Source organism: Cebidichthys violaceus, unplaced genomic scaffold (genome assembly GCF_023349555.1).
Source record: "Cebidichthys violaceus isolate CVI_PGR_0920_01 unplaced genomic scaffold, fCebVio1.0.p SCAF_2, whole genome shotgun sequence".
NCBI lineage: Eukaryota > Metazoa > Chordata > Actinopteri > Perciformes > Stichaeidae > Cebidichthys > Cebidichthys violaceus.
This window is the reverse complement of record NW_027176372.1, coordinates 18,809,894-18,837,523: the sequence shown is the minus strand read 5'-3', so window position 1 is coordinate 18,837,523 and position 27,630 is coordinate 18,809,894. Positions and strand designations below refer to the sequence as shown.

The following is a 27,630-nucleotide window of genomic DNA, read 5'->3' as shown; positions in this document are numbered from 1 at the left end:
TGATATAATAGGATGCATAATTTTATGCTATAATTGTCCTTAAGTGTCTTTTGGCTACACAGTTTAATGTTGATTTATTATAGGAGCTGAGGTTGAACTTTCCAAATTTGAAAAAAAAACCTTCTGCAGTGGCAAAATGATCGGAAAAGTCAAAAATGTCCCTGTTTATGCATGAGGATATCAGGTATTTTACATCGAAGACTGCCCCCCCCGTCTATTGGTTGGTGTGACACTGTATAATTTGTGCGGGAGCGCGCATGTGTACGCGCACACTGCAAAGCGTCCTTTTCGTTCCCATGGAGACCTCGGACGGCAACAGAACACTGAGGAAAGGTGTCTGACTGCGAGTCTACTTTGGAACTCCACAACTTCACCTTTAACTCTGGAACGACGTGTTTAGAACATTTAAGGAGCTCCGCATTCTGCCTGAATCGTCGATTTGGTTATTTGGTGAGTAACTAGTTAATATTAGGCATTTTAGAAGCACAAGGTAACAGCCACCTGTGAGAGGAAAAGGCGCCTTTCTAGACTAAATGAAACTTTATATTCTTCCGCCATTAGCCTCCTGGACTGCCTTGTAGAGCCATGTGGCTTCACATAAAAGAGACTTTCAGGGCCTTATGCATTGGATTTTCCTTGCAAAGCATTTAATCGATTTCAGCGTACCTTCAGTATGTGCAATCAACAATGACTTTCTAATAGACCTGCACCTGTCCACTGGTTTAGTGTTTAGTAAAACGTGAGATGGTAAGCTAGTGTACAAGTGTTCACTTCGTGGACTTTGTACGTTTAGGAGATGCTCACCAGAGGGGAACAGAAAGCTAACATTTAACTAAAATATTGTTTCTTTACTCCAGCATTTTCCATCAGCTCGTTTAGTAAGTGAGTTAGTAAACCTGACGTTTGGATGGACCTGGAAGTAGATAGCCCAGCCTGCATGTTTGAATTATTGTTTTTGTTTTGAAAGGCAGTTTTTTTTTTAAAGTTTAGTTTACTATAAAACAATGCAAATACTTACAGTGCAATTTCCCTATTGTTGTTTCTGTGCACTCTAAAGACATGTTGTATGCTGAGCAGATTGTAATGTTCTTTGTGATTTGGGGCTATGGCTGTATAGACAAAACTGACACCACTTGACTTCCGTCCATAGTGCAAAGTGGCTCTCTGCTACTTTTAGATTAAATTTGATTAGATTCAACTTTATTGTAATTGTACAGATTACAGGTACGAGAAATTCAGTTTAGCGTTTAACCAGAAGTACAAAAAAGCAAAGTGCAGAGTAATGTATAGAATAAACAGTAGGGGATGGATATCAATACACACTACAGATAGATTCCATATGAACATGTGCCACAGTTAGTCAACTTTTAACCCTGATTTACATGAATCATTTCTTCCAGCAGTAGCTTTGATTGATTTCTGTCATTTCTTCCAGCAGTGTGCTGAATGACCCTGGACGTTGTCACCTGGGAGAGCGATGGAGAATAGCGCTCACACACTGCCGCCCTCGTCACCATGTCCCACCACTTTTGAGGGGTCCCTACCTTTCTCCTCCTCGCCGCAGCAGACCTGCTCAGAGGGCCGTGTTTCACTCCCACTTTCTCCTATTTCCTTCCCCCCGTCCCCGACCTCGCTTTCTCCAGCAACAGCAGAGTCAATTCACTCTTCCTCGCCTCTGTCACACTGCACAGCCTCTCACTGCCTCGAAGGACAACACACACAGTGCCTCAGCCCGGCGAACATATCTGACCAAGATGACCTGACCTGCCTCAACTGGCTGCATCAGAGGGGCAACCTGCTACCTCTGCAGTCCCTTCATAAGATGACACCACTGACTCAGCTAGAGTCCTCTGTGCCCACCCGTCCACTGCCTCCTGCCTCATCCAAGCCACCGTACTCCTTCAGTAGTCTTATTTTCATGGCAATAGAAGACTCGCCTGACAGTAGGCTTCCAGTGAAGGACATCTACGATTGGATTGTGAATAATTTCCCCTTCTACCGGACAGCCTCTGGAGGCTGGAGGAACTCTGTCAGACACAACCTGTCCCTGAGCAAGAGCTTCCGTCGTATTCAAAGGGACAAGAGCCAGGTGGGGACATTACTTATGTTTACCACATTAAGAGCCACGTTACAGTGTGTGCTTAAATTATAGGACAGATGGTCTAACATCCATATCACTGAAATGTCCTTGAGCAACACACTGAATGCAGATGTGCTGCTCTGTAGTCGAGTCAGCAACTAAACTGGCCTGCAGGGGAAATTATAATTAAGTACTCCACATGTGTTGAGGTTGTTGTTTTGTGTACTGTCAGCGTTGCTTAAGAACTTAAGTTTGCAGCTTGAGTGTTTCAAGTGTTTTTGTATGGTTTTTTCCAGTCAGTGGGTAAGGGGTCGCTGTGGTGTGTGTGTCCAGAGTATCGGCCGGCGCTCCTCGAGGTGCTGAGGAAGACCCACAGTTATCACAGCACCAACATCAATCTGTTAAACAAGCCTGCACTGTGAGTATCACCACACAGTCTGAAGTATGAGCAAAATATTATTTCTTATGAGTTAATACATCTTTTTTTATTCATATTTAACTCCATTAATGGTTAGGTATACTGTATTTACTTCATGACTAAAACACTTCATATAGTTTCTGCTGACTGATTCTCGACAAAAAGTCAATACTAAATGTGGCGATACGACAAGTTAATTACAGAAAATCATTTGACAATTCAAGAACAAAATGACAAACATTTGCCAGTATTAGCTTCTCAATTCATAGTTAAAAAAATAAAAAATGGAAATGGAATAGCTTTGGATTTTGGGCTATTGGTTGGACAAACCACACAATTTAAAGACTTTTCCTTTGGCTATTGCAAATTGCAATTCACATCTTTCACTGTTTTCTGTTTTTCATAGATAAATTGATTGATTGATAAATTGTAAAATGATAATCATTAGTGTCAGCTCTACAAAATATTACTTTAGTCCACATTCCTGGGTTGTTAATACAGTACATTCTATGGATTTCTTTCTAACCAGAGCAGTTAGTTATAGATACTTTGTCTGTAGCGGATGAGGAGTTTTAGAACAATATTACATTTTAATGACGCTCTCTTACTGAGGTGTATTTTATGTATCTCTCTAACATTTTGTGTGCAGGTTGGAGGGAGCTGAATTTGTGGTGCCTGCAGTGTGCGACTCTATTGAGATGTCAGGTGAGTGACGAAGTGACACACAACACTCAATTAGCACTCGAGCTTGTACACATTTGACCCTTTTATGAATTTCTTTTAGTCTGCAATAATTCATCAATGTAGTAACTTCTCTCTGTGACACTTTTATTACCTGCGACTTTTCTCCGTCTCTGCAGCTTTTCTCAGCGTGCAACATTGTTCCTTGAGTTTGTGTTCAGTTGTCATGGAAACAACCTTCTATTACCATGGAAACCCAGCAATAGTCACGCTTAGTCTCCTTTATGTCCCCTCGTTTCATTTCCGGGCCTATGGCGCTATATGGGCCCATGTGTCTGACGACCATGTCAGACTCTTCAGAACGACCTCGTTCAACCAGCCTGCATGAAAACAAGTTATTCATATTAATGTCGTATTTTCTGACATAATCTGCTTGATTGTTTTTCTTTTTATGCAGATCCTCTCTCTCATGCCCTCCTCCTCTCCACACCCTCATCTCAAATCCTGACCAACGACAACCCAACTTTCTCTGACAACCCACCGTGCCCCTTGACTCCAGATCACGAGGAGCTTGTGACCATGGAGTCGGTTGAATACCAGCAGGGGGACGTCAGTGAGGACATGGAGAAGGACCCCCTGTCAGACAGCGGGTACATCGAGCTACACTACTACCAGTCTCACCAGTACCAGTACCTGGTGCTGCCGGGGGACACAGAGTTGGACCTGGAGACCGTGGAGATCCTTCAGCTCGATGCCGAGGCCCAGGAGGCTGCCGGGTCACTGCTGGACCTGGCAGGCGGTGGATATTAATGTTACATCAACATTAAACAATCACAACCAAAAGAAAGCTTCAATCCACCGTAAGCAAATGCTCCAGCAAAGAAACATAAATAGGGATTTATGTTTAAAAGTCTTAAGTGATAATGGATGGGGAGATGCTGATGCAAGTTGGCTGCTTCATCCTGAGACGTTGACACTGCCCTAAGGCTTGTTTTGTAGTTAGGTAAATAATATAGATCAACTTTTTAATGGACTATTAAGAATATGGATCATATTACTTAATATATGTTCAGGCACTTTCAATGCAAATCTGAATTCATCACCATACAATACCATACAATGACAACATGGACAAAGTAAACTTGTGAGTGTCGTGTTAACTTGAAAAACGGGAGGGGGAAGTATTAAAAGAGAAAGATCTTCACTACAATAAGTTTTTAGGTTTTCATCTGTGTTTTTATACTCCTAAAGTTCGTTCTCAGGGTGGAAGGCGTGCTTCCAACTCAAGCAGAAGTACTGTTTCTTGATAAAGATGTTTCCCAAGTTAAAATAAGTGACCAAACGTTCTTTATAAGAAGGTTTTTAGAGGTTATTTTATGAGGAAAAAAAATCTTATAAACAAACTTAATTTGAATATATTGTTCTTAACACTTACTGTAACCTGTTCTGAAAATGCTGCCTTTTTAAAAGTAGTTGAGTATAATACCTGATTTAAAAGTACTTTAATTTATAAAGTAGTTGCAATTGTAGATTGCGCTCAAAAAGTCGGAAAGCACTACTCAATTCGTACCTCCAATTTTATTTCTAATTGATTTCTTTCCACCTGTTGTCATTATTTTAATCATGTATGCTAGAGTTGATTTTATGCTACATGATGCTATGTTACTGAAGTTCTTTTAATTTTCTGTGAAAACTTAGATATAATCCTGTCAACTAAACTAAATTGTCTTCAACCAGGCATAGTTTGGTTGGAATTTGGAGTTGAAATGCAAATTGAACTCACTGCCATTTAAATGACTTTACATAAAATTTCTGTTTGTAAATTGCATGTATTTTCAAAAACTTTAGATTTTTTATTCTAACAAATAGAATATGTTATGCTGTTCTTGTGAATAAAATTAGCTTGTTTTTAATGTTTGTCTATTTTGAATTGTTTTGTTTTATGTGAATGAATTCATCATTTATCCTGTATTGTTATTGTTTACACGAAAGAAACAATTGAGGTGTGATTCAATTGGACCACAAGACTATTAAGCGACTGCTAAATAACTATAATGGTATAAATGTAGTTCATCTAAAGGCCACAATGTGTTTTGAATACACGCAAAACACCAAACTGCTGTTTTACATTACCTGTCCAGTAGTTCCGTATTCGTTTAATGAGTTAGCTTTACATTAAAAACTACATTTCCCAAAGCTTTGAGACAGACAGGGCACGCTGGGTAGCGTAGTTCGTCAACGGACTGAAGCACAAGCAGGAAGCCACAGTCGAAACTACATTTCCCGGACGACATTGCGCAGGAATATCCCGGAAGTCTGCGAGTTTCGTGGTGTGGAAAAAAGTTCTCATAGTTATTTTCATGCCAGTGTAAAAAAAAAAAGAAGTAACGCTTCAGTCGTTCCTCCGTGATTGTGTTGAAGCCGTTTGAAGACGTCAAAGGTAACAACACACACAAAGCAACTAGAAGAAGAGAGTCATTGTCAAGATAGTTTAACATTTAAAAAGATCGCTGAGACGGTAGTTTTTCGTTCCCTTTAATGGCAAACAACAGATACGCGTTAGCTTATGCAGGCTATTGGCTACAACTGTTAACTAGTTGATTAGTCAATACTTATGTGCTTTAGCTTGATAGCTAGGTTAGCCGATGAGCTTCATTAACGCTAGAGATTTGTTTAGCATAGCCACACTGGTTTAAATAAGAGAGAGTGTAGCTAACACGGCTGTCAACGATCAAGCCACGTTGATTATAGAGAAAGTATACTGTAGTGTTGAGCTTGCCTCATGTGGTGCTTGCTCATAACAAAATGCAGGCAGATTACCAAATAGGGTTTATTCTCAGAGCTGCAGAATTTATTTTCTACATTGCAACACAGTCACTGCAGATAAATGCTAGGCATGCTGCTGCTGAGTGCCACACCTTGTTTTGAGTTTGTGGTGAAAGGATAAAGCGAGCTTTGGCTATTGTAGCCACAAATAAACTGACAAGCAATGCACCTCCCTGTCTTAGTCATCGTGGGAGCTAGGACGTCTTCCCCAGAGAGCAACAACAATGAAGTCCTTAGAGACAACTCAAACATGCACCGTGTTGGGAGAGCATGGTGAATCCACTGGCTGGAGGCAAAGCAGCATGACACCCATAGACGGCTTCACACAGAGAACAATATTGTCTCTGATGAAAGGATCAGTGCATATCTGATTTATTTCAGTAGTCACTGGTAAAATGTGATTAATTAGTAAACAGTTTTGGGTGGGATTATCATCCAAAACTCGAAAGAAAGTCAGTTGCCTGCTCAGAAAAGTGATTCTTAAGGAATTTACCCTTTAGGCCGACAACTAAGTGTTATTGATTATTGGTTATTTTCCCATTAGTTTTCTTGTGACCAATTTATTTGTAATTTCTGCTTTGGTCATGGACAGACAATAACTCTATTGTGACCAGTCAACACAAGAAAACAAAAAAAAGTTCTAAAGGTTTTTGTAATAACTTAAGATACAGAAAAGTAAGCATCCAATCAGCACATGTTTGATGCTTGTGATTGGTAAATATTAATAACTAAAACTATTAAGAGATTATCTAAATTTGAATCTAATAATTCTCAGTTGAAGTGATTTTTTTTTTAAGAGCAATTACTTAGTGCTAAATCAATCAGTCAACTGGTATGAAATTACATGGAAAATATATTTCTTTATGATTAATAAATTGTTAAAGTCATTCATTTAAAAAAAATAAAATAAAAAAAAAGCCAAAGATTCACCATTCACACTTGTAGTTATTTGCTGCGTTTCTATGCTTTATGTCATCGTAGATTGATATTTGTTTTACATTTCTTCTAGAATAGTTTCTCTCTAACACGATGCATTTTGTCTGTGGTGTTCACAGGGACCAGTAACTCTTAAGGATGGGGACTAAACCAGGCCCAGTTCAGATCGTCACAGTGTGTAAGGAGGAACACTCCTTTGCTTTGGACACAGAGGCTTTGGCCCGGGTTCTGTTGGCCCCCGAGGTCAGAGACAAAAATGTGGTGGTGCTGTCAGTGGCTGGAGCCTTCAGAAAGGGCAAGAGCTTCCTGCTGGACTTCATGCTCCGCTACATGTACAGAAAGGTGAGTGGTCCTCTGTAACAGGAGCTGTCAGTGTCTCACCAGACATTATATCCGTCTACTGTACTCTGAGGCCATATAACCTATCATGTTAACTAATGAGTGCTGATGGTGCTGACTAGTTCCTCCTCCTCATGTGTTGAAGGTGTGATAACCTGGAATATCACAAATAGTCTTGCGTTGATGGCTTAACTAATGCCCATCCCTGCTGTAACATGTGAACTAACTAGTTTACTTACAGTAACAGGAATGTTTGAGACCGTAGTCATGATCCATAGTAAGGAGTGGAGTCAAAGTATAGCCAACTGGGTAATCGTGGATAATTATGACCTGAGGGTAAAATGTGTGCAGCTGCTGCTATATTCTTTAGGATTATTGAAACTACATGACAAGGCATGTTAACGTTTCATGTAGAAGCCCCAGCTGATCTAGAAAGCGTATTTTTTTTTTTATTATTTCAGCAGGGTGATGAAAACTGGCTGGGTGAGGATGATGAGCTGCTGACTGGATTTTCTTGGAGAGGAGGTTCTGAACCAGAGACAACCGGCATCCAGCTGTGGAGTGAAGTTTTCCCCATCCAAAAGAGCGACGGAACAGAGGTGCTTTCAATATATTTGTTTATCTATGTCCCATGTGTTTGTCAAGAAACATAGTATTTACAACTTAGATAATGATGTCAGATAATATGTATGAAAAGTCTTCTACTTGGGTCATTATCTGATTTTTGTTTCCTCAAAATTCATCCCATATTTTCCTCTTATTGATCTTTTCAGCCTTCATCGTTGTAGCTACACTTTCTTATTTGTTAGCCTGACTTGCATGTTTGTTGTGCAGGAAAAAAAAGTCAAATATACAATAAAAGTAGTCAACAATTTTCCTAATCAAATAATTGTTTAAGACGTGAATCAAGACAAATCTCAACATTTTCCGTTTGCAACTTCTGAAATGTGATTATTTGCTTTTTTAAGGCGACAGTCGTGGCCGGTGGCATTATGTTTGTTGCACTTTTGTTTGTTTGAATAGAACAAGCAATCTGAAGATGGAAATTACAATGAGCATTTTATACACTAAACAATAAATAATGCAATAGAAAAAAATATAGTAATGACAACACCCCTCTCTGGTCCGGTAGTGTTAATTTAAAGCTAAAAAACTTTATTTTCTATTTGGCACAAATCTGCTGACGTCTTCCGTGTTTAATCAGGATTAAAATCAATCTTTTTTTGTGGCAGGTGGCAGTCGTGTTGATGGACACTCAGGGAGCCTTTGATAACCAGTCCACCGTGAAGGACTGTGCCACCATCTTCGCCCTCAGCACCATGACCAGTTCAATACAGGTGACTGATCTCTGATTGTCACTGAGGTCATCATTGCTTTTTATTTGTGTGACGTGTGCTGATATAGTTTCTCTTTTATAGATCTACAATCTGTCACAGAACATACAAGAGGACGATCTGCAGCAGCTACAGGTCTGTTTACTTGAGCATGAGATCAGATTAGTCAGAGTCTAGCAGTGTCAGCGGGTGTTTTGGTAAATGGACTTGCATTTATACGTATATATTTATTTCTAGTCTTCTGACCTCTCAAGGCGTTTTAATCTGCATGTCAACATTCCCTATTTACGCACACATTCATACCTTCTTATGATAATAAGCTCTTCTGCTTCTGACAGAAGGGTCTTTTTCATAATCTCACTTCTTAACATTAGATGCTCTCCAGATTTGTGCGTCTCACTAATAACTTTGTGTGATCATAGCTGTTCACGGAGTACGGTCGTCTTGCCATGGATGAGATCTTTCAGAAGCCCTTCCAGGTAAGAGGAACCATAATGTGTTTCAGTCATTGCTGATGTAATGTAATGTAATGTAATGTTATGTTATGTTTGACATTTATCCGATTGTTGCTGTGTTGTACAAAAATGTATTTTCTTTAATTTAACACCTTTTCATTTTCCTCTTACAGTCTTTAATGTTCCTGATCAGGGACTGGAGCTTTCCCTATGAATATACCTACGGGTTTAGAGGAGGCAATGATTTCCTGGATAAACGGTTACAGGTACCAATTCTGTCTTATTGATTTGGAAGAATATAATGAATACACTTGGCTGATCTTAGATACTGAGTTGGGGATTTTGCCTTCCTATTGATGTCTAAAGGTGAATGAGACCCAGCATGAGGAGCTGCAAACAGTGAGGGATCACATCCATTCATGCTTCAGCAGCATTTCCTGCTTCTTGTTACCTCACCCTGGGTTGAAGGTTGCCACCAGCCCTACTTTTGAGGGACAGCTTAGTGGTAAGAGCTCTGTTTCCACACTAGTTTAAGGTTTAAGGTTAGCAGAATACCCAAAATACCATGTGCTGTCTTAACTTTTGGTATATATTTATTACCTCAGCTGTTGCCCCGGAGTTTAAAGAGGAGCTGAAGAGCCTGATCCCTAAACTGCTGCATCCCGATCGTCTGTCTGAGAAAGAAATAAATGGAAACAAAGTCACTTGCAGGGGCCTGCTCGAGTTCTTCAAGGTAACGATTTCTCCATCTCAGTTTTCCTGCTAATCCAGATTTTTTTTTAAAGTCTAATATTGTAATTTTTGTCCTACCAGGCTTACATCAAGATTTACCAGGGAGAAGATTTGCCACAGCCAAAGACTATGCTCATGGTATGTACAGGATTAACGTATATATACGTTTTAACAGCAACATTTTGTTTAGTTTTTTACTCCAATACAGGTAACATGTGCCGCTTTTGTTTCACCAGGCTACAGCAGAGGCCAATAATCTGGCAGCTGTGGCAACAGCCAAAGATCAGTACAACAAGAACATGGAGAGGGTGGGTTTCACTTAAACGATGCATCAACTGCACTTCTTCACTGTCTGTTTGTCACTGAGAGAGGTATGTTTTCATATAATCCTGACTTCAAGCGTTCCTTCTTTCCGCTCTAAGGTGTGCGGGGGAGACTTGCCCTATGTGGCTCCCGACTCTCTGGAGGAAAAGCATCACTTTTTCTTCCGAGAGGCTCTTCATAACTTCTCCAAGACCAAGAAGATGGGCGGACAAGAGTTCTGCGACCGTTACCAAGCAGAGCTGGAGCAAGAGCTGCAGGAAATGTGGCAGTCGCTCAGCAAGCACAATGCGGTAAGAGACTACTCCATAAACATGAGAACCTTTTATTTGACATTGAAATAAATAGCTTATAGATTTATCAATCAAAACTCAACAGTTTTACCACTTAAACTGATTGATTTTGTGTATTATTACTATTGCATTCATTGCCGTTTAAGGCAGTGATGTTATTTCTTAATCATCTGTTTCTTCTCTTTGCTGTAAAAGGCAAAAAACCTCTTCAGCGCCTTCCGGACACCTGCCGTGCTGTTTGTCCTGGTGTGCCTTCTCTACGTGCTGTCGGGTGTGTTGCTCTTCGTTGGCCTGTCTACCTTCGCCCTGGTGTGTGACTGTACTCTGGGTGTGGTCATGATGTCCATGCTGACGTGGGCCTTCATCCGCTACTCTGGTCGCTACCGGACTGTAGGAGGAGCCATCGACCAGGCCGCAGGTGTCGTCCTGGAGCAGGTGAGAATAATGGGGCTGGTGTCTGTCTAGAAGTCTTTCAGAGGTTTTAGGTTATGTCGTGATATTGTTGTCACTGCATGTACACGTAAACGTCACTAGAGGGAGCAATTGATTTTTGGGAAGAACAAAAAGGATATGCAGCAATCTAAGGGTAAGAGACATTTGTAATAATCTAGATATTGACTCACAATACTCAAAATACTGGTAAGAAAAGCAGCAATTTAATAGGTAAAGAGAAGTTCCAGTTTAGTTTCTAGAGCCATGTACTGTATGACAAAAGCTGGATATAAGCTCAGTAAGTATAGATTTAAATATGCTTACCGCCTTGAATGAATGGTTTCTAACATGTAGAAACTCCATGAACACAAAGGAAGGACAGAGTTATCAGATACTGCTTTTTTGGTGCTGGTTGTATACAGTGGGTTTACCAGAGCTGGTCTGCTTCTTGAAACGGGGTTGATAAGAGTGGTGAGACTGAACCATACAGTACACAGTAAATGTGAATAAAAAACAATGAGCTAATAGAGGCACAAGACCTGTACTATATCTGCAGGGTTGGATGATAATTATTTGTGGGTTCTTAAAGACAGTTTATTAAAAGCATTGCAGGAGTTGTATGTTTGGATTTTAGCTGTTAAACCTGTGAAATCAGAATGTGGTTGAAGTCTGATTTGTTTATTTAACCGTTGTCCTCTTGATTGAACAAGTGGGGGAGGCCTGTGCGCCACATCTAGCTGCTGGTTTTGCCAAGCCACGCCCACTTTGAAAAATTAAATCCCATGTTAATGTTTAATTCAAACCCCACCCACATATTCTGTTGCACATTGAAATATGTTTCTCTGTGACTTTAACTATTGCAACCCCTTTCATTTACTCGTTGAGCCGGATCCAACATCAACGGAGTTCAAATAGAAAATGAAACAAGATCGTCTGGAGATAATTCTCAAGTTCACGCCTTTTTACTTACACGAAACAAGAAGTGTTTTTTTTTTGTCGAAGCCACTCTTCCTGACAGATGAGGCCGAGAGGCGTCAGTGAATTAACCACAACACCAAAAAAAAAACGGAAGTCAACGTTTGTTGCAAGAAGCACTTGAAGCAGTCAGCCGTCACAGTAATGGTCCCTTTTGTTTCTCCTCTGTTTCCAGGCCACCGTGGTGTTGAACAAGTCGAGAGGTACGGGCACCAGTGACCAGAAGAAATCCAGATAAAGGACCTCTGGACCTTCGTAATCTCGGCGCAATGCTACCAGCACACAACACAAGCACACATTCAGCACTAAAGCCTTATCATGCCTCCCATTGGAACAAACATGCAGCTCAACCACGTTGGCACAAGGTACAAAACATGATGCCAATCCACCAGCATCTCTATTATGCTCGTTACTCTGCCTGTTTACGTGCAGGCTTAGGGAAAGGTGACTGGATTCACCGAGGCAGGGAGTTAAATCATTCCAATCCCTCTTATTGATACGTCATGTCTTAAATTGACACTGCCATCATTTTACAAGTTTACAATTGGTCTTAATAGACATGTCGATGTTTACCGTTAAACTTATAAAACACATTCTTGGGGAAGTCAGGGTGATTATCAAAGAAAGCTTCTGCAGTATATCTTGTTACCTTTTTAAAAAAAAAAAAAAAATGCTGGCTTTAAAGCTTATACATTTATACATATCACTTTGTGGCTATATTTTTTTACTTTGCGGCCTTAAAACATTCCATTCTGTTTGTGGATTTGCTTTATATTTGATATAAACTAGCATTTCTACTTTGAAAGGAGAAGAGGAGACGCACTTTCTATATAGCACAGTAGATTTTGGAAGTTGCATATAATGGGAGTTCAGTTGAATCTCATTTGTTTCAAGTGCTTTGCCGTTTATTCCTTGATGGAACGTGTTACACTTTATAGATTTTGATACTGTATACTAGACTCTAATAGCAAAATTATATATATATATATATATATATATATATATATATATATATATATATATATATATATATATATATATATATATATATAGGAACTTGTATTCTGGACATTTTTCCTCTCCAAAGATAAGACATTATTGGAATACTCAAAGGTGTTGAACGCACAATATAATAAAACTAGCGACCAGTCGGCCAAAGAGTTAGCTTTTAACATTTCATTTGAACTTTGACCGTGTACTCAGTGGCTACAATTAACTCAGTGAAAAAAACACTTTTCCAATCAAACATAGCAAGTGTTGAACAGACATGGAACAAATAGCAAGCAGGATTTTTTCTACAGTATAAGAATAAGAAGTAATAATCAGTAGAAACCTATAGACAATGTTTCAGTTGACTGCCTCACATTGTCAAAAATCCTTAAGATGTAGTCATGTTTGCACCTCAGATCAGTTCTTGATGTAGCCTGTACTATCAGCTCCACTGTGAGAAAACACTCTGTGATACATCACTGTGACGCATTGCTCACATTGGTGATCTGGCTGCAGATAAAAGGTATATTTAAAACCGTTTCAATTACTAAACTCTATAAGAAAACTTTGTCAATGTAAAACATCTTTTTTACTATGACAAACTTGATAAAATAATCACTTTAAGTGGCTATCAATCCTGCTCTAAACTATTGTGTGCTTGGGTGAAAGCTTTGTTTCAATTGACTTGCATGCAATGGTTGCATAACATATAATGAAACCATTTTACAGAAAAGGAAAAATAATACATTTTGACTTGTTTCTTAGGACCTCTGTTACCTGCAGCCGTTTAACCAATCAGCCGTTTTTTTCCGACATCAGTCAGACATGGAATTTAAAAGGTAGACTACACGGTGGATTTATTATGTTTTCCTTTTCCTTTTGGGGCCAAGCAGGACATCTCAGGCCAACTCAGAATGAACACGGCATTGGATTAAAGGACCCTGGTTATTTGAAACTATACCCTACATGTCTGAACATGAGAGGTGGATTCTTTCAGAAACAATTGGAGAAGTGGAATGCAAGCATTTAGTCTTGTATAATGGGTCTTTTAAATGCCACAAGATTGTAAAACCTGAGAGCAAAAGTAGGATAATATAGTCTAATGATTTAGCATTGTGTACTTCAACAACTAACCATATATTTCCTGTGTTCAAATACAGAATGGACACACAAAATGCTAATAATCAGTGCATTAATCTCACAGTGATTCGATGAAATTGTAGATATGAATCATAAGAATACAAGGTCAAAAAGAGATGTGCAAATATGGATGATGGGAGACTTTCTCAAGCCATGATTTCTGACCATCATTTTGCACATTCCATGTCTGTCCCTCTGCACAAGAGGAGGAAACAAGCACTTTCTTTTGCACTCCCCCTCCTCTTTGGTGCTTTTTGCACACTGCTCGTTCCAAAGGTAAATGCATGCAATATTGTAGTAAAAGCTAATGTAGTAATCTCTTGCAGGGGTATTGTGGCCTTGACTTGAGAAATGCTGTTTTCTAAAGAATAAACAAAGCTTGAAACTGTTAATGCGCCTTTTCAATCCATTCTTTTGTTTAAAGTGTGTCATCAGAGAAACTCAGCCATAAAGGTTGTACAAAAAAACGAAAAGAGGATGTAGGATATTTTGAAACCTCTTACGACACTGACCCAGCAGCAGGATCACCATTATAAACACTCTCTGTGTGGCAAAGCAGTGATCATTGTACTCACTTATGTCAAGCTTTTGTTCAATTTGAATCGCCACAAAATGTTCCGTTTCAGATTGCATTTGAATATTTGGCTCAGATTAGATTACATTAGATCAAACTTCATTGTCAAAGGTTACACAGGCTAGGAAGCAGCGTGTAGCCAATAGATATAACTGTGGATCGATGGAGAGAGGACCAACGTTAGCGTCATGCTCAGGCCAGAGATAGTTTTATTCTGACACACAATTGCAGATGAAAACATGTCGCAATTTACATAAACAGGGTGTGACCAAATTCAAATGATTTCAAATATATTCCACATTGACACAGATTCCAAAACATACACGCCCTTTACTCTTACAGTGGCTCACATATTAACACATACAGTCCTGCAATATCCGACAGTAGCGTAATAGACAAAATCTTCTAGAACATTCGTACATTCTAATATGTGGTTGCATGATGGGCATTCTTCAGCTTGAAACATAGTATTTTTTTCCAAACCATTTACTTACTGCTGGCTATCTATGTACAGTACTAATAAAGGCAATGAACCTGCTGTAGCTGCAGCACATACTGTATATATCTTAGCACATTCATATAAAGGCTGCTAATTGCTGTTTATTCTAAATATACTTTTTATTCTATAGAGGTAGGATTTGTGAGACTACTGTATGTTATGTGGAACATAAACATATCTGAACAAAATAAGATATAACATGTTATATTCCTTCAGCTATGGTGGGAAAACTATTTAATGAATGTAGAAGCTACTGACACTATTGACATCATATATGAGTGTGTGTGTGTCTTGTATTGCTTGTTTGGCAACATAATGAATGTGGGTCATATTTTACAGGCTTTGTGTTTACAACCACAGCACCTTTAAGCCATAACCTACATGCCCCACAACAAAACAACAGCCTTGCCTCAGTATAAACTGACCTCCGTTTATATATTTTTATTCTCCGGAGAAATTGCGTGTCTTCAGTGTCACTACTGCGCCTCATCTTCTCATCCTTCACACTGACCCTCTCTGTGTGTCTTTCTCTGTACAGAAAATCTGCTACAGCGAATTTTGTGTCCCTTGTCTCCTTATATGGTGATCGGCGTCGTGGCCCGACCCTCCTCGTGCTGTGAGCGAGGCGCGTGCACTGATCGCTGCCGCTCCACCGTTCACTTCCATATTTGGAAGTGAGTCTAACAAAAACCCGCACGGAGGGGAGGGGAGAAAGGACGAGAGAGAGAGAGAGAGAGAGAGAGAGAGAGAGAGAGAGAGAGAGAGAGAGAGAGAGAGAGAGAGAGAGAGAGAGAGAGAGAGAGAGAGAAGGGGTGGGTGGCGGAGAAATTCCTCCCACCCAGAAAACTGCTTTGCGCCTGGATGGCTGCTGAATTTCGGTTAAAACAGCAACAGCAATAGTTTTACTTATTCATCTCTCCTCGCGCCATTGGAGAATTAATGAGTAGCACGTATTCATGAACACTGAAAATATATTGTTACAGTCACAATAATGGTTTCATATACGTAGGTTGTCTTTAATAAATTAGAAAAAGGTTACAATTAAATTAAATTAAAATGTTAGGCCTATAGTTGCGTTCAAGGCTTGAAATGTGTGGTCTGACCAAGATTGTTGTATTTTTTATTTATTTACTGAGCACCATAATATGATTTCATAATGTACATTAGATATTATCAGGGAGTTGTGGGTGTATTCATATACCACACAAACACATATTCCCATAGCGCTCTTCCCACCTATTTAGTATGTTTGATTTGTTCATCAGTGCTGGCCGCGAACGCCAAAGGAAATACAAAGTATTAATGTAATTGCAGGGAAAATAAAAGAATAAAATGCGGAAAAAATACTAGTGGTAAGCGGTATAATATTGGTTCCCTCAAATGTTGCCAATTAGTGTTATGTTTGATAACATCAGTCAAAATCTTAAAATGCCACTGGAAAGATTATTGTTTTTGTATTCCCTATTTAATTTGTGTGTATACTATATTAAGCTGAAGCTTACTCATATTTAGATTAAATCTGCGACCCTATTTGTGTTATCACACGTGACAGAATACTTAAATCAATAGTATACCCAAAAACAAATACAGCCACCGGACAATTATAGGTATAGCAGACAAGCGCTCCCGCTCGTGCACCTGGCCGGAGTCGTCAGGGCCGCGCGCTTATAGCCGCGTTCACGTCGTGTATCCAGTGTGTGAGCGAGACCGACCATTCATCATCAGTTGATTCAATTCCTACCCAGACGCTGACTAATCCAGAGCTACAGCCATGGTACGTCTAACATCGTCTTTATCACGGTTTATTTTTCTGCTGACTAATGTCGACTTCATCTTAAGATCTGGGGAGATTTTGCCGGTCGATTTGTGTTTTTATTTTATAGGTAATGGTATTGCTTTTAACGTTAAACGTAGCTAACGTTAGCCGCTTCCGTATCGCACGATCCGCTACTCGCGCTGTGGCTAATGGCAGCAAACAGCACTACTGTAGTAACCGATAGGCTAACAAAGCGTTCATACAGCGCGGCCATCCGCGTTTTATATTTAATTAATCACACGCCGTTACTTTTACCGTGCGGTATTAACGTGTTTTACGAGGTTGTGATAATGGACCCGAAAAAACGCCTGTGGTACTAAAACAACTGGCGCCATTTCGTTCATCTTGAGTTTCGCTGAAAAAAAAGGTGTCTTATTGTGTTACCATGCACACCGTTGTCATGACGTTACTTTTACTGCATCGTGTTTGAGCTGTTTCACACCTTGCTCGTTGACGCTTCTACTGAATAACAGCGCATCGCTGGCAGGTGCGCAGCGCTAACAGCTTGGGGCTAACGTTATTGTTAGCTGAAGCCAAGCTACGTTAGCAAGAGGCAGGAAATGACACCCGTAGTGGCTAAAGCTAGCTCTGATTTCCTTGTTCTTTGTCTAACGGTATCTTTAGACGCTGGTTGTCTACGTTCCCCACATAAAGCCGCCATTACACCACAGTGATGTGATCTTATATATCGACAATTGTATAGGTTTATGCCCGAGTTGTGCCGTGACACTAAACGTGTTAATTGACAACGGAACCGTCCTTTTTGCCTTTATATAGCACGTTAGCGCACAGACGTGCACGTGTGCTGCATTCATGGCCCCACCCTGAATTTGGTGCATAGACAATTTTTTTTTTTTGTATAACTGTTCTGGAATGAGTTCTATCTTCCTGCCATTTCCCCATGTAAACATTTGACCATGTATTAAATTGGAATATAGCAAATATTTGACGTTATTGTCGACATTATATAAGACCAGCTTTGGGCCGCGGTCTCTGGGTTTTCGCAGTCGGTAATGCGCATCTTTTTTTCTTGTTGCGCATCTTATTTGTACAGCCGTTTATACAGACGTCACGCCATTAAACTCCTATATAATTCAAACGGATTAATGGACGGATTTCTCATTTCATTCGTAGTTATTTTTGTGCATTACTGCAATGCGAAAATTAAAAAAAAAAAATCACTCTTACATATCTAATATTATATGCACCGTTGACATCCTGATAATAACCTAAATCTGCCACTGCACATTTTACCGTTTCAGTGTTTTAATTTCAGAGTTTGGATATAAACCCATCAGGCCTATGTTTGCTAGTGAAAGTGGCTCATATGAGGCCTGTATCTTAACTGTTACTTAATGTGAAGGAATTCAAGACTTGTATTGTGGCTACACTTATATTGAGTCACTTGAACCTTGACTTGTGTTAAGAAAAGTACCTCTGATTAATGTTAGATAAGGCTAGAGTTAACGTTAGCTTGCTGCTACAACTAGCAATATACAGAATATGAACAGTATCTCAAGAATTGGAAATATTTTATTGGCTTTACCAATGGTGTTTGTGTACAGAAGAATTAGACATGATGTCTGAGCATCAGTGACTGTCATGCGCTGGGTCGTAGACATTTGTAAACCTCAGCAAATATCTTGGAGACAGACTTGTGTATTTTTTTTTTCAGGTTCCTTGCAGTCATAGCAAGGTACCATTATTTTATTGATGCACAATGATTAAGGAAGCGAGTAAGGTTGTTTGCTGGTTAATTATTACTCTAAAACTCACTGTTATCTCATACAGGTCTTTTACGCCCTGAGCAAACATGCAAAGCCTGCCTGTGCTACTTTGCGGTTGGGTTCCTTTTTCCGTCTTTCCTGCCCCATTATATTTCCTTTTCTTTGTTGTCTCTTTTTCCATTGACACATTGCTGGTAGACAGTTTTTCTTCTCCTGAGACTGCATTTTCCTGTTTTTGAGTGCCTTAAACAGAAGTCAGAAGACCAAATTGAGTTATGGAGAGCCAGTGACTCAGCAATGTGACTTGTAGCTACAGGCAGTTTCTTCAAAAGCCCCATTGTTTAAGACTGAACTCTGTGCTTTATTACTAACCACTCCCTCACCCACATGGTCATCTTCATGGTAGACACACACATGGCTTCTTCACTCTGAAAAACCATACTTTCTACACCTAATGGTCACAGTCACTTTGACACACCTGTTAGCTTAACTTTAGTATTCATGTTCAAGATGGACTTTTGACACGCAGTACTGGAGAAAATGTATGCGTTTATCATTCTTACAGTGTGACCGTACACATATTAAAATAAAAGGCTGTACTGACTGAATCGTCAGTGTTGATTTCATTCGTATCAACTTTGCTGACTTTCAGAATGCACTACACAACTTAGCTCTTCGTCCACCATGACCAACAGCTTGTCACGGCCACACCTTTACATTTCAACCCTCAGCAGGAATGCTCCTTACGAGGACAACTGATGTGTGTGAGAGTGGCATGTCGCCCTCTCTGGCCTTTCTTATGATGTCAGTACTATTTACTGACTAGTTGTCACTTCTGGCCTGTTGAGCACAATGCCGTCTGTTGCCTCATTCAGGCAAAACTCACACGGTGGAGGAGGGCTGAAACTAACAATTACTTTCATTAACAATTAGTCCGTCAATTATTTTTTAGATTCATTGTTTGGTCAATCATTCAAACCTACGTTGAGCTATTCAAACTGCTTGGTTTGTCTGACCAGAGGTTCAACACCTAAATATTAATTTATATATCACAGGACAAAGGAAACTGGCAAATATACACACTTAAAAGTTGGAACCAGTGATTTTATTTAAAAAGGGATTTTAGGGATCAATGGATAGTTGATGTGGAACTTAAAAGCGTTTGTCCATTTACATTTAAAACGTATTGTATTTACATAATGATATTCCCCCAAATCATTTCAGTGATTAAGCAGCCATTCAAGGTCCTAGCAATGGATTTGTCGGTGGAATTAAATTATATTTACATTTCATATAAAACCTGCAGTCATATCTAGCTTTGTGTTGGTAGCTTGTCGCAATCGTTATGGGTAGTATGCTATTTAAAACCGTAAAGAGATTACCATATTTTCCGCACTATAAGGCGCACCGGATTATAAGGCGCACCTTCAATGAATGGCCTATTTTAGAACTGTTTTTATATATAGGGCGCACCGGATTATAAGGCGCATAGAATAGAAGCTACTACAGTCAAATGTTTGACTGGGGTTGCGTTATGCATCCACTAGATGGAGCTGTGCTAAAGGGAATGTCAACAAAACAGTCAGATAAATCATTCAGTCAAACTTTATTGATTTTGGATTTCATTCACAATACGGTAACTTAAACGTAGAGGGGAACTTTTCCCTGATTCAGTAAACACGTAAAAGAAACAGTCTGATACCACTAAATCAAACGTTAGTGCATTCACAATATAGTAACTCTCGAGCGGTGTTTACCGCTATTACTTCGGCGACGCCCCTGACTACGGTAGCCGTAATGCTGCAAGCGGTGCGGCTTTGTAGTTTACCAGTCGTACTGAAACATTTTGACAGCGCCGTGTACAACCAGTATGGATCAACCAATTAACCAATTGATCCATATATAAGGCGCTCCGGATTACAAGGCGCACTGTCGTTTTTTGAGAAAATGAAAGGCTTTTAAGTGCGCCTTATAGTGCGGAAAATATGGTACCTCTTTGTTGTGGTGTCATTATCAGTTTAAAAAAAAAAAAAAAAGAAGGTCCATTGCAGAAATTTCAACTGTGAAGACTTTAAACTCTCGAGTTAACCGATTGTTCTCTCCACAGGCCTCGGGGGTGAAAGTCACAGATGAAGTTATCGCAGTCTTCAACGACATGAAGGTGCGTAAGGCTCAGCCGACTGAGGAGGAGAAGAAGAAGAGAAAGAAGGCCATTCTGTTCTGCTTGAGTGCCGACCTCAAGAATATTGTTCTGGATGAGGGCAAAGAGATCCTTCTGGGTGACTTGGCAAACATCACGGACCCATTCGGGCACTTTATTGGGATGCTGCCCCCAAAAGACTGTCGCTACGCTCTGTATGACGCCAACTTTGAGACCAAAGAAACAAAGAAGGAGGACTTGGTCTTTATCTTCTGGTGAGGGCTGCCATTATCAGACATTACTGGGTTTGTAACGATCAATATAAACAACAGTTGGCTTTAATAATGTTTCTGCCTCACCCGTAGGGCTCCAGAGGACGCCCCCTTGAAGAGCAAGATGATCTATGCCAGCTCAAAAGACGCTATCAAGAGAAAATTCCAAGGTGTGTGTGTGTGTGTGTGTGTGTGTGTGTGTGTGTGTGTGTGTGTGTGTGTGTGTGTGTGTGTGTGTGTGTGTGTGTGTGTGTGTGTGTGTGTGTGTGTGTGTGTGTGTGTGTGTGTGTGTGTGTGTGTGTGTGTGTGTCATTCATACGTTATTTAATCTGGATAGACTGTTGAGAGCAAGCTCTCATTTACAATGATGTTGATAATATCGAGCACATATCTGATACAAATATAGGAAAAGTCATTCAGTACATCATTTAAAAGCAACTGCAGAATGGTGTGAAATGTCCAATGCTTTGAGTTTTAAAGCACACCGAAGCAAAAGGCAGATTTCCCAAATTCTGTAAAAAGAAAATCTGCTATTGTATGACACTCTAGCCTATAATCCATCTATATTACCAGGATATATGCATTTCTTTGTCTGAACGCAACATTGTAATTCTGACGTGTTTTTTAACATGTCTTTTAATTTTCAGGTATTAAGCACGAGTGGCAGGTGAATGGTTTGGAAGACCTTAAAGACCAGAAAACCCTGGCAGAGAAGCTTGGTGGCTCATCAGTAATCACCCTGGAAGGAAAACCTGTATAAATACCTCCCTTCCCTCTTCTCCTCTCTGGCTACGATCGAGGCCTTTCAGACACATCTGTTGGGTTTTGCTGTTCATTCCGGTGTGGTTTGGAGACGGGCAGAAGCAGAACCTAAACCATTTGCGTGACTCTCAGGGTGGGATATTGTGGGTGGGATTGGGATCAAGTGACAGTTTAAAAAAAAAAAGAAAGAAATTCCGCAAATGTAGACTGTCATTCCACTTCACGCAACATAAAGAATATGAACAAAACACACACGAAGGAAAATATTAAGATACAACTGAAAGATGAGGATGATGATAAAACTTAAATACACACATTGTTCATGTTTAAAGACGGGGTTTTGTTCTTTTTTTTTTTTTTTTTTTTTTCTTTTTTTCAGGTTCCATTTGAATGATTGCAGAGAAAGGGACAGACAATAACCGTTTTAGTTTTCCAACTGTTGAATCCCGACATAATCGTTCCAACTACATTTTTTTTGCCAAACTTCTAGTTAAGTTTTGTAAGTGTGTGTAGTTGAGACTAGTTATAGTATGAACTAATTCATAAGATCTATTAAATCCTTCTCTGGGGGGAACACGGTTAAATATATTTCGTTCTTTTTTTGTTTTTCCATTTGTATTTGGTTTTTTTGAACAGGCAAACTTCAAAATTTGAGTGATTCCTTTTAATTTCCAGTTCTCGGTCAGAAAACCATGGCATTTGATTAAGTTAACAGACAACATTCCTTGTACTTGTTAAAACCAGGATCTCCTCAAATTAAAAACGTTGGTGTTATAAGGGTCTGATGGGAGCGATGTGTATATGAAGGAGCAGTGGTCAGAGTTTAGACTGAATATTGAATGGTGGATGTTTTGTATCGTCTCCTTATCTCTAATAAAAAGCACTAAACTACTGACTTGTACGGCTCTTTTTCCACTTCATATTGTTTCAAACTCGTGGTGTTTTGGTAATCCATTTATCTATAATAGCATCATGGTTGTGGTGGATGGCACCCATTAAAAATTAATTTTAAGGATGATTCTCAGATTATTGTGCACAAATTATTTTGTGATAAATAATTGCTCATCCAATAAAAGTAGGGCTGCGACTAACTACTCTATTCAATGTAAACTGATTGCTTTGTCAATTAAATGTCAAAAGATTATATTTAATGCCCAAATTTAACTATTCCAACAATTAACAGATATTCAGTTTACTGTCACAGAATTGTGACTAAATAACAAATACAACAAATATTTGCGTCTGAATTTTTGTAGTTTTTTCTTTGGGGGGTTGGACTAGTTGCAGATTAATTTTCTGTCAATCATTTTATCAATTCAATCCATTTTAGATTTAAACCAAACTATTGCGTCCATTTAGTTCTATTGCAGTACTTGTTCTGACCACAAGAGGGGGCCACGACATCACTCTGGAAACGTCAAAGTAAACCACTGACACGAACACTTATAAATCTCTCTTTAATAAAATATATCAAGCATTTCTCAAAAAATAAAATTAACACCGTCTCTCCAGTCCACATTGAAAAGAGCATAATGTCTGCTGAAATGTCAAGAAGCATCAGTGGTGTCCAAGAACATTGTTTTAATCTATGTAAGTGTGTGTGCAGATCAAGTGGATAAACCAAATGATCCTTGAAGAGGCATACAAATACTAAACCATGTTCCACAAAATCAGAAAAAAGAGCAGGGAAGATGCAAAGACAAAACGTCAAGAGACTGTCCACAGTAGGAAAATAATCTGGTGCTACTGACTCACTGCACACAAGGACAAGTGTTTTTTCCCTCTAGTAAAAAAAAAAGTGGCTTATGTTAAATAGGCTACTGCGGAAACACTGACTGTGGGCAAATACATATGAAAAGATGCCGTGGTGGTGATCTCACAGGCAGGTTTGTGTAATAGGCCCAGATGTTACAGGGGGAGATTAAAGGAGAGAAAAACCTCAATGCAGGGCATCCTAAAGTTATTCATCTGCTCTACTGATGTACCACTGAAGGGTGTTCTTTTTTTTTATTTATTCAATCTTGTTTCACTCTTCTTTCTTTAAGGAAATAATACATTTCACCCTGTATCTTTACACTTTGTGCTTTGCTAAGCTCCTTCTTAGTCCTGGACACAGTCTAGTCGGTTTCCATGCACCCAATAACAGATCTGAGCGAACTTCAGAGGAGTGATTCGCACGGCCACATTGTAATCCCTGTTCTCCCCATCTATCTCCAGCCACTGGTGGCCAGAGAAAATGCCGATGACCTTTCTTTCCCAGCGCTCTAAACCGTTGTCCCACACTCTTCCGTACACTCCAGAGCCGCTGGCTCCAGGTCGGGCATCACAGTGCTGGTATATCAGGTCGCTGGACTCTTCTTCCACTGGACAAAACCTGTACACCAGCTCCCCGGATCTGTCGCTGTCGAAGCCAGAGAAGTGGATGCGATTCCCTGCCAGGTCATCAGAGGAGGGAGCCACAGAGAGGCGCATGAAGGGACGTCGGTGAGGCCAACGCAGCTCCAGCAGGGCGTAATCAAAGTCCATGCTGACCTCCTGAGGGCCCTGGATCCAGCCCTTTGGCACGCGGGTACGTTTCACCCTCACCCAGCGGACCAGAGGCTTCTCGGAAGAGGTGAGGCCGGCATTGGTGCCGTTGATGGATGGAGGAATCAAGAATCCCACCCTGAGCTTTCGCGCCCCCTTGACATAATCCTTTCCATCATGCACGCAGTGGGCAGCTGTGAGGACATGCTGCTGAGACACAAGAACGCCGGTGCAGCCGGTGGAGATCCGCACGGCTGTGGAGAAAGGGTAATCCAACAGGAAGTTGTCCCCTTGGATGTTGAAACGTCCGTCCGCTCCGTAGATCTGCCGCCTCACGCGTCTGTGCCTGGGCTTCACTCTCGGCCCTCTCCCAGGTGAAGGGTGAGCGAAGTGATCTCCTTCAAACTCCTCATCACCCTCCACATCTACAGTGGTGAGAGTGCGGGAGCCGTCGGCGTACAGCGTCTCAAAAGCCAGTTTCTCTGTGAGCTGCTCCTTCTGGGCCTCCTGCTCTCCTCTGTGGAAGCAGCTGGAGTTGCAGTGAGTGGTGAAGTCCAGCTGAGTCTGAGCGCTGAAGCGGGAGCGGATGAGAGGCGTCGGTGAGTGAGGGACGAGCGTGGGGACGTGGACGGGCGGAGGGTGAGGAGGGTGAAGAAGGGACCAGGTGAGAGGGAGGAGGAGCTGGAGGAGCACGAGCATGTGAGTCAGCAACAGGGAGCACTCACGTGGCGTAATCATGGTGACGGGAAACACTGCAACGACACAGAGTAATCACATACAGCTTACAAATGTGTCTTAGATTGCATGAATTCCTACGTGTTTGTCAGGATACCAACCGTGGAAAACATTCCCAAACAAGCTGTCTTAGAAACTCTAACCCCCCATAAATCTGGACTATTTACAGTTGATTGTTGATTGCAGATCACAGCAGTGATTTGTGAGGTCAGCTTGCAAAATCAAATGTTGCAACGCACGCCGGAGTTTCATCTGGTATGACGGGGCAACAATGACCCTCTTGTTCCTATAATATAGATTAACAGGAAAATAGGATTTCAACCTGATGGAAGCGAACACGCATTTTAAAGTCTGTTTGGAGACGAATTCCAAAGGAATAAAAAAAAAAAAAAAGTTGCAAAGAGGAAGTAAAGTGGCCACAGACATAGCTGAGAAGCCAGAACAAAGTGGAGCGGTCAACACTAAAAGGAAAAGAAATGCAGTGTGTGATTACTTCAGACAACATTTAAAAATGACAGTTTCCTACATGATGTTATATATTATATGGGGGACTGAATAAGAGATTGGGAGGTTACAGTAAAACCCCTCCGATCAGAGGTAAGACGTTGTTTTCCATCAAACATTAACGGCTTCGGTGTACGTGGGGCTTTCAGGGCAGATTAGCAGCAACAAGGAGATACTTGATCCTCTCTAAAGGCCGTGGACTCGGAGGCACTCGTGGCATGAAGAGAGCAGGTGTGTAAAAAGTGAAAAGAAACAAGTCAAGGCACGGCGGCAAAACAGAGCTCTATTTCTAACAAAGGGCAGGGTGGGGCCAGTCCACTCACCTATGTGCAGTTTCTTTTAACACTACAAAGGAGGCAGCGTTACTAAAAGAAGAGCTTCTGTAAGCAGGGAAAGTACAAACTTCCTTCCATGTTGAAGTGTCAGATACTTGACAGCGGCGGCAGTTACAGAGGATCTTAAGTGGTGAATTGGCTGTTGAAGAAGAGGTAATATGTGACGTAAACCTGTAGTAGAACTTATTAAAAACAGAGAAAGTGATATGTTCATGACCACTGTTAGCCAGGCTGTCGTAAACAGAATCTAAGTGATTTTTTTTTTGTGATGTAAAGGCATTAAATAACTGTTTTCAGAGCATGTTTCAGTATTGAAACACCACAGGACAATGATCCAGAGGACATCCCTGTGCAAAAGTGACAACATATAACTAGAGTGTTGATTTTTGCTTGGAGATTATGGTGCATGTTCTAAGTCGTGATACATCTCTTCACAGTTAGTGGGCTGTATTGCACATAAAAGGAGAAAGTACAAAAAGTCTGCTCTTTCAGTACACAGATCACAGGCAGTCTGAAGCCCATAGAAGAAGTTCAGCACATAAATGTGATCTAATCCTGCCTGACATAACGTATGCAGCAGAGTCAAATGAAGTTCAACTCCCTTTAGCATCTGTCATACAACAAAGAAGCACAAGTTCCCTTTCCGTTTTAACAAGGATTCAGTTTGGAAACACCTGAAACCTCAGACGGTTCTTTATTTAATTTATTTAATGTCCAATCTTTGACCATTATTTCTCCCTATCCTTGGGTAATATTTGGCCTAAATAATCACCTTATATCTAACTGCATAAGGCTGTAAAAAACCCTCTTTTAATTCATGGAAAGACCTATAAATGCAGCAGTGGTGGTTATTTTAGGCATCCCAGTAGATACAGAGCAGCGCAAAGTGTCAATTCTCAATCAAATCAATAAATCTAATACATTACCTTCGGATTAGAGATCGATTGCTCGTGTTTACATCCCAGTCGTGTGTTCCTCCCCATCAGAAGAGTCCCTCGGGATCATTCCCCAGGTTTCCCCTCATCCTCTCCGGTGACAGGCAGGTAGTTTTTCCGCTCCTCGTCCAAATCTTGCTCGCTCTTTTACTGCTTGTATAAATAAAGCTCAGTTGCTCTGCATGTCCGGAGCCGGTACCGTCCGAAACCTGCTCAGCCCAGACACAGAGACACAAATAAGAGTCACTGAAAAGAAGTGTTTACTTTCTCTGGAGCGTTCGGCTTCACGGTTCTAGCGCCCCGCCTCCGCCAGCTAGTTTGCTGAGGGGAGGGGGGGGGGGGGGGGGGGGGTAGTTAATTTTTGGCTACCAGTTTGATGTAAACCTTCAATTACAGCTTATTCTCACAGTTTATATTATATTTTGCATTCATCACGCGTGATAAATAAACCAACACTATACGATGACAAGTTTGATATCATCTTTGTCGTTCTATGTCTTATTATTACTTTTTTGACTTTTTTTGACATGCTATATTATTACTTTTTTTTTTACTTTTTTCGACATGCTATACTATGACTATTTTTTACTTTTTTCAACATGCTATATTATTACTTTTTTTAAACTTTTTTTGACATGTTATATTATTACTTTTTTAGTTTTTTTGACATACTATATTATTACTTTTTTTAACTTTTTTTGACATGCTATATTATTACTTTTTTTACTTTTTTGACATGCTATACTATGACTTTTTTTTTTTTTTTTTACTTTTTTCAACATTCTATATTGTGACTTTTTTAACTTTTTTTGACATGCTATATTATTACTTTTTTAACTTTTTTGACATGCTA

At 40.2% G+C, this 27,630-nt stretch overlaps 4 protein-coding genes across 4 annotated transcripts; 3 read left to right on the top strand and 1 right to left on the bottom strand.

Annotated features, from left to right (window-relative positions):
- Positions 1-406: 406 nt before the first annotated feature.
- Positions 407-4,086, top strand: si:ch211-145o7.3 (forkhead box protein N2). Its single transcript, XM_068715504.1, has 5 exons — positions 407-450; positions 1,439-2,089; positions 2,377-2,498; positions 3,148-3,203; positions 3,637-4,086. Exons 2-5 carry the CDS (start codon positions 1,478-1,480, stop codon positions 3,987-3,989), a joined length of 1,143 nt encoding a protein of 380 aa, XP_068571605.1. The 5' UTR covers positions 407-450; positions 1,439-1,477; the 3' UTR covers positions 3,990-4,086.
- Positions 4,087-5,504: 1,418 nt separating this feature from the next.
- On the top strand, positions 5,505-12,788 carry atl3 (atlastin 3). Its single transcript, XM_068714991.1, has 14 exons — positions 5,505-5,619; positions 7,061-7,283; positions 7,742-7,879; positions 8,513-8,617; positions 8,699-8,749; positions 9,037-9,093; positions 9,243-9,335; positions 9,436-9,574; positions 9,675-9,802; positions 9,883-9,939; positions 10,038-10,109; positions 10,224-10,415; positions 10,611-10,850; positions 11,998-12,788. Exons 2-14 carry the CDS (start codon positions 7,080-7,082, stop codon positions 12,058-12,060), a joined length of 1,539 nt encoding a protein of 512 aa, XP_068571092.1. The 5' UTR covers positions 5,505-5,619; positions 7,061-7,079; the 3' UTR covers positions 12,061-12,788.
- A 3,902-nt stretch (positions 12,789-16,690) lies between these two features.
- cfl1 (cofilin 1) lies at positions 16,691-22,634 on the top strand. The gene is made up of 4 exons (XM_068714990.1): positions 16,691-16,799; positions 20,676-20,983; positions 21,074-21,150; positions 21,628-22,634. Exons 1-4 carry the CDS (start codon positions 16,797-16,799, stop codon positions 21,738-21,740), a joined length of 501 nt encoding a protein of 166 aa, XP_068571091.1. The 5' UTR covers positions 16,691-16,796; the 3' UTR covers positions 21,741-22,634.
- A 549-nt stretch (positions 22,635-23,183) lies between these two features.
- Positions 23,184-27,018, bottom strand: prss23 (serine protease 23). Its single transcript, XM_068714989.1, has 2 exons — positions 26,769-27,018; positions 23,184-25,020 (listed from the first exon to the last, which is right to left on the bottom strand). The coding sequence occupies exon 2, from the start codon at positions 25,004-25,006 to the stop codon at positions 23,843-23,845; it is 1,164 nt and encodes a 387-aa protein (XP_068571090.1). The 5' UTR covers positions 25,007-25,020; positions 26,769-27,018; the 3' UTR covers positions 23,184-23,842.
- Positions 27,019-27,630: the final 612 nt, after the last annotated feature.